This window comes from Stegastes partitus, unplaced genomic scaffold (assembly GCF_000690725.1).
Source record: "Stegastes partitus isolate 25-593 unplaced genomic scaffold, Stegastes_partitus-1.0.2 Scaffold823, whole genome shotgun sequence".
Classification (NCBI taxonomy): Eukaryota; Metazoa; Chordata; class Actinopteri; family Pomacentridae; genus Stegastes; species Stegastes partitus.
The window spans coordinates 198,778-203,808 of NW_007578554.1; the positions used below are offsets into that span (position 1 = coordinate 198,778).

General features: G+C 42.4%; 2 protein-coding genes across 2 annotated transcripts in view; one reads left to right on the forward strand and one right to left on the reverse strand.

The window, feature by feature from the left end:
* aimp1b (aminoacyl tRNA synthetase complex interacting multifunctional protein 1b) overlaps positions 1-3,222 on the forward strand; it is a 7,845-nt gene extending 4,623 nt beyond the window's left edge. Inside the window, exons 3-7 of the mRNA XM_008292673.1 lie at positions 101-214; positions 1,341-1,484; positions 1,551-1,744; positions 2,407-2,578; positions 2,894-3,222. Coding sequence (XP_008290895.1) covers positions 101-214; positions 1,341-1,484; positions 1,551-1,744; positions 2,407-2,578; positions 2,894-3,054 — 785 coding nt within the window. The 3' untranslated portion in view covers positions 3,055-3,222. The remainder of the gene's footprint in view (positions 1-100; positions 215-1,340; positions 1,485-1,550; positions 1,745-2,406; positions 2,579-2,893) is intronic.
* A 603-nt stretch (positions 3,223-3,825) lies between these two features.
* LOC103365271 (GTPase IMAP family member GIMD1-like) lies at positions 3,826-4,880 on the reverse strand. The gene is made up of 3 exons (XM_008292674.1): positions 4,727-4,880; positions 4,404-4,654; positions 3,826-4,104 (listed from the first exon to the last, which is right to left on the reverse strand). Exons 1-3 carry the CDS (start codon positions 4,878-4,880, stop codon positions 3,826-3,828), a joined length of 684 nt encoding a protein of 227 aa, XP_008290896.1.
* Positions 4,881-5,031: the final 151 nt, after the last annotated feature.

Here is a 5,031-nt window from a genome sequence, read left to right on the forward strand (position 1 = left end):
AATCTGCATCTTGAATCTGCATCTGTAATCTTTAATCTGCATCTCTAGTCTGAGAGGTTTCAGTCTCCGGGTTTGTTCTGGTTCTGGTTCTGTGCTTCAGTGCTGCAGGCGTCGGTCAGAGAGCAGAAGAAGCTTCTGGTGGAAAATGCGAAGCTGAAGAAAGACATCGAACAGCTGAGAGCTCAGGTTCAGGACAAGCAGAGGAGACGCACCGGTAGCCTCACATTTATATTTATATTTATTATTTATATTGTATTTATATTTATATACTATTTATATTGGATTTTTATTGTATATATGTGAATTCGTTTTATTTTATTTTACATTTTACTAATTTTTCTGAGCACTTTGTTTAACTTTTATTGATGATTTGATTTTTTTTTTAATGTTTCCAGGAGTTTCATCAGTTTTGTGATTTTTTTTCTGAGCTTTTATTAATTTTCTTCCATGAATGTGAATTCTGTGATTATATTTTGATGTTTCTTTGATGTTTTTTACTTTGATGCAGAAATCTGTCACGTTTACATTCTGAAGGTTTTCAGCCTGATTTATAAAACATTTGTTCTTTTTTTCTGGCCGTTTGCTGCATTTTCTGATTCATGGATCAAATCAATGATAATAAATCTCCTGTGAAGGCGTCGACGTGATGAATCAAAGACTCTGAAGCTGAATTCGTCCCGCGTTCACCTTTCTGTTCTGGAGTGAAGCAGTTCGCTGCATGTTTACGTCTAAACTGCAGCACGAAGAAGGTTTTCTTAAAGCCATCGGTTCTGTTCGGAGGCAGAACCGTCCAGAACCTCTCAGGAAGCTGCAGCTGGTTCGGTTTGAGCGGCTTTGCTGACTGTGGTCTCATTTAAATAACAGGTTCTGATTTAATAAAAACCTGATCGAGTCGACAGAAAACAGAAAACAGACGCAAATTCCTGCATTAATGTTTCTGCTCCTGAACAAAACAGAAATAAATCCAAAAACAGGAACGAAATAAAACCTGAAAAATGTTATTAATTAAAAGAATCAAATATTTATAAAAGTCCCAAATTATTCACAAAAGAATAAATAATAATATTCAAATCATTTTTCAAAATAATGGAAATAAAATAAAAAATTAAGAAATCATCAAATATATAAATAATAAGATGTTAAAAATTAATTTCTGCATCAAAGGAGAAAGACAGAAAAAGTTAAACAGAATTCACAGAAATACAACAAAATAAACAAATAAAAAAAAATCAACAAAACGTTTAATAATAAAATAATAAATAAAAAGTCTCAAAATTATTAATAAAGTGTCAAATATGAATAAAACATTTTGACGCTGATGTTTTGTTTCCCTTTTTCAGCCAAAGCGCTGCTGTCTCAGGCCCCGCCCCCTCACAGCCTTAGCCCCGCCCCCGCCTCACCTGTCAGCCCACCTGCTGTCTCGGCGGCCCCTCCCCCTCCCTCCTCTCAGGTGAGGAGGGAGAAGTCGAGCCGGCGGAGGAGAGGTGAGCGCAGAGAGTCGGACACGAGGTGAAACAAAAACTCTTCCTGACGTTTGGTTTGTTCCTCAGCTCGCCCCGCCTCCGACCCCCTGGGGGCGGAGCCTCAGCTCGACGTGTCGCGGCTCGACCTGAGGGTCGGACGAGTCGTCGCCGTCCGCCGCCACCCGCTGACCGACACCATGACGGTTCAGGAGGTGGACGTCGGAGAAAACGCTCCTCGGACGGTGGTCAGCAAGCTGGGAGAGAAGACACACCTGGACCAGGTGAACAGGAAGTCCTGCTTTTATTCTGAAAGGGTTCCGACTCAATACTGACAGTGTTCCAAGTTTATTTTAAAAATGGTTCAAATGTATTCCCAGAATGTTTCAGATGTTGATTCTTATAACCTTCAGATTTTATTCTGAAAATGTTCCAGATGTATTTTCAGAATAATTTGACTTTATTATAAAAAATATTATCGTTTATTTTTATAATATTATTATGTTTTGATCTTGTTCTTAAAAGGTTCCAATATGATTCCCAGGATGTTCCACATTTATTCTTATCATGTTATTTGATGAATTAAATGTTCCACAATTATTCTGAAAACATTATTAATTATTAATTTGTTGTTTTCCTCTGAAATGATCCAGAATTATTTTGAAAACATCCAAAACATTACTAACATGTAATATTAATAATAAAGATCATTGTTATTTTACATATTTTGATTATATTAACTTTATTCGACCAAATTTTGTTTTATTCTGAAAATATTACTTTAAATATTGACTGATGCTCAGTTTTATTGCTTATTGTTCACATTAACTTTATTTTTCTAAAGTTTAATTTTATGAGAAAGACACTTTACAAACGTTTCATATTTTATAAATATAAACTCTTCTTCTCTCCCATAACTTGGAATAATTCCACTTCCTGTCTGCAGCTGCGAGGTTCCCTCGTGGTGTTGCTATGCAACGTGAAGGCCTGTAAACTGAAGGGCGTGGCTTCTCAGGCCCGCCTCCTCTGTTGCTCCGCCCCTGGCGATGACGTACAGCTGCTGCTTCCTCCTGCAGGCTCCGCCCCCGGAGACAGAGTGACCGTCCCCAGTTACCATGGTAACCGCTGATTCCTCATTAATTAGGCTGTGAAATAAAAAAGCGCAGCTCTGCTCAGAAACACTGAAAAATATGAAAGTCTGTAAAACAACAGTTAAAAATATATTTTCCATTTTTTAAATATTTAATTTTCGTGTTTTTCTTTCACATCAAAACTGTTCAACATTTAGCTCATTTAACAAAGTTCTGACGTTATTTAGATAAAGTTAAAAATTAAAACAAAGTAATTCAACATTCAGACTTTGTAAAATAAAAACGGATTTATTTTCTTCTGCTGCTTCTCCTCTCATCTGGTCCCGGTTCTGACCCGTCCAGGCGAGCCGGACCGGGAGCTGCCGTCCAGGCTCTGGGAGCAGCTGCAGCCCGACGTGCAGGTGGACTGCAGGGGCGTGGCCACCTACAGGGGCAGCAGCCTGCAGGTGCAGGGCAAGGGGCTGTGCAGAGGCCCCGCCCTCAGCGGCTGCAGCGTCAGGTAGACGTCCAGGTGAGCAGCAGGGCCCGGGAACACCTCCAGAACCTCCAGACAGCCGCCTTCTAGAGGAGTCCAAGGAAGCTGATTGGACGCCTCTGAAGCAGCCAATCAGAGCGCTGCTGCAGGTGTAACGGGGCTTTAAATGAATAAAACAAACGTTTGACAAAGAAAACGTCTCCGCAACGTTTTTACCAGCAAACGGTCAAATAAAGTCAAAGTTCAAAAGAACTTCAGTGAAACTTTCTGAACTTTTTGTTTCAATATTTTTAAAAAACAGTCAAATAAAAAAAACCTCAAAGAGACGAAACGACCAGAAAAATAATAAAAAGACAAGAAATGATCATAAAAACACACAAAACACAGACGAGGCTGAAACACGATTATAACGTCTCAAAAACATTAATAAAACTTTAATAAAACTTTAATAAAACATTAATAAAACGATCAAACAAACTGATTTACGTTCTGATTTTAATAATGAGAAAAAACACATTTTTCAATGATTACATTTATTTTCTTTCCACAAAATCTTTCACACATTTCGTAACTTTTTGAGGATTTCTGGAGATCGTTTTTCTCCTGAAACTGTTTCATGAAACCAGCGACTGAACTTCTGATCAGTTTCTCATTTGATCACATTTAGTTACAGATTCATTGATTTTATTCATTAACATCCTTCAGTTAAAATAAAAACTGATCTCATGATGAGTTTCCTGTATTTCTGGTGGTTCTGGGTCCAGAAGCAGGACCGTGGTTCTGTCTCATGATTTAAGGTTTAAAGGACCGACCCGTCAGTCCGGACCCTCGCGGCTCGGTGGTGGTTCTTGGCCGAGAGGCGGATCATCTGTTCTCTCAGCGGACGCCCTCTGACCGACGGCCAATCACAGCCGTTGTCCAGGAACCAGACTCCGCCCCCCGCCTCCTCCGCCAGAGCCTTCAGCCAATCAGCAGCCTGGCTGAGGAAGGCGGCCGGCTGAAGCTCCGCCTCTTTCAGGCGGTCAGAATGCGTGAAGACGACGACGGCGTGATGACGCCACGAAGGACCGAAGAGGAGCTGAAACAGGAAGTGATGGAGGACACACAACATGACAAGAAAGACACAAAATACACACAAAGACACACAAAGTCTGCATGTGTGTTACTGTGTGTGTGTGTGTGTCTAGGTGTGTGTGTGTGTGTGTGTGTGTGTGTGTCTATGTGTGTGTGTGTGTGTGTGTGTGTGTGTGTGTGTCTATGTGTGTGTGTCTATGTGTGTGTGTCTATGTGTGTGTCTAGGTGTGTGTGTGTGTGTGTCTGTGTGTGTGTCTGTGTGTCTGTGTGTGTGTCTGTGTGTGTATGTGTGTGTGTGTGTACCTCCGCGTGCTGCACCAGGTGTGTATTTTCTTGCGGCAGGTCGACTCGAACAACGACGGCGATCACGTGCACGCCCTCAGGGCAGAGCTCGTGCACGGCGTGTGGGCGGGGCACGCAAGGGGGCGTGTCCACCACGCTGAGCAGGAGGTCAGACTCCGCCCCCTGACGCCTGAAACAGCGTGGGAACCGTCGGCTGAGGCGGCGGCACTCGGTCGTCATGGAAACGGCGCCTGTCCTGAACTCGTGTCCGCCTGCAGGTTAAATAAAAAACTACGACTTCTGGTCGACTTTAAAAATGTTGACAAAAAGGAAAACAAACCGACCAATCAGAGCGTTCCCCACGGAGCTCCTCCCACTCTGCCTGTCGCCTAGCAACAGCACGTTCAGCGCCAGCAGGCCGCGCTGGTCTTCGTCGTGGCGACCAAGCCACCTACTGAGGGCGTCGCTGGGTTGGTTTCCATGGCGACGGAGCTCCATCTGAGGAGGTTTAAATAAAGTTTTAATCAGTCGGACGTTAAAGTTTAATGTTTCAGCGTCAAACAGACGAAACGCAGCGAAGTTCACGTAAAAACAATCAAACGTTCAGAGACGACGTCAGCTGGAAAAGAACAACCACACTACTACACAC

Bases quoted from the DNA above. Each gene is read 5' to 3' on its own strand.
- LOC103365271 (XM_008292674.1), bottom strand. From the start codon at position 4,880: ATGGAGCTCCGTCGCCATGGAAACCAACCCAGCGACGCCCTCAGTAGG. The intron at 4,655-4,726 runs GTCGGTTTGTTT...TTTAACCTGCAG, and splicing joins CGTGGGGAACGCTCTGATTG to GCGGACACGAGTTCAGGACA. The intron at 4,105-4,403 runs GTACACACACAC...TTCCTGTTTCAG, and splicing joins ACCTGGTGCAGCACGCGGAG to CTCCTCTTCGGTCCTTCGTG.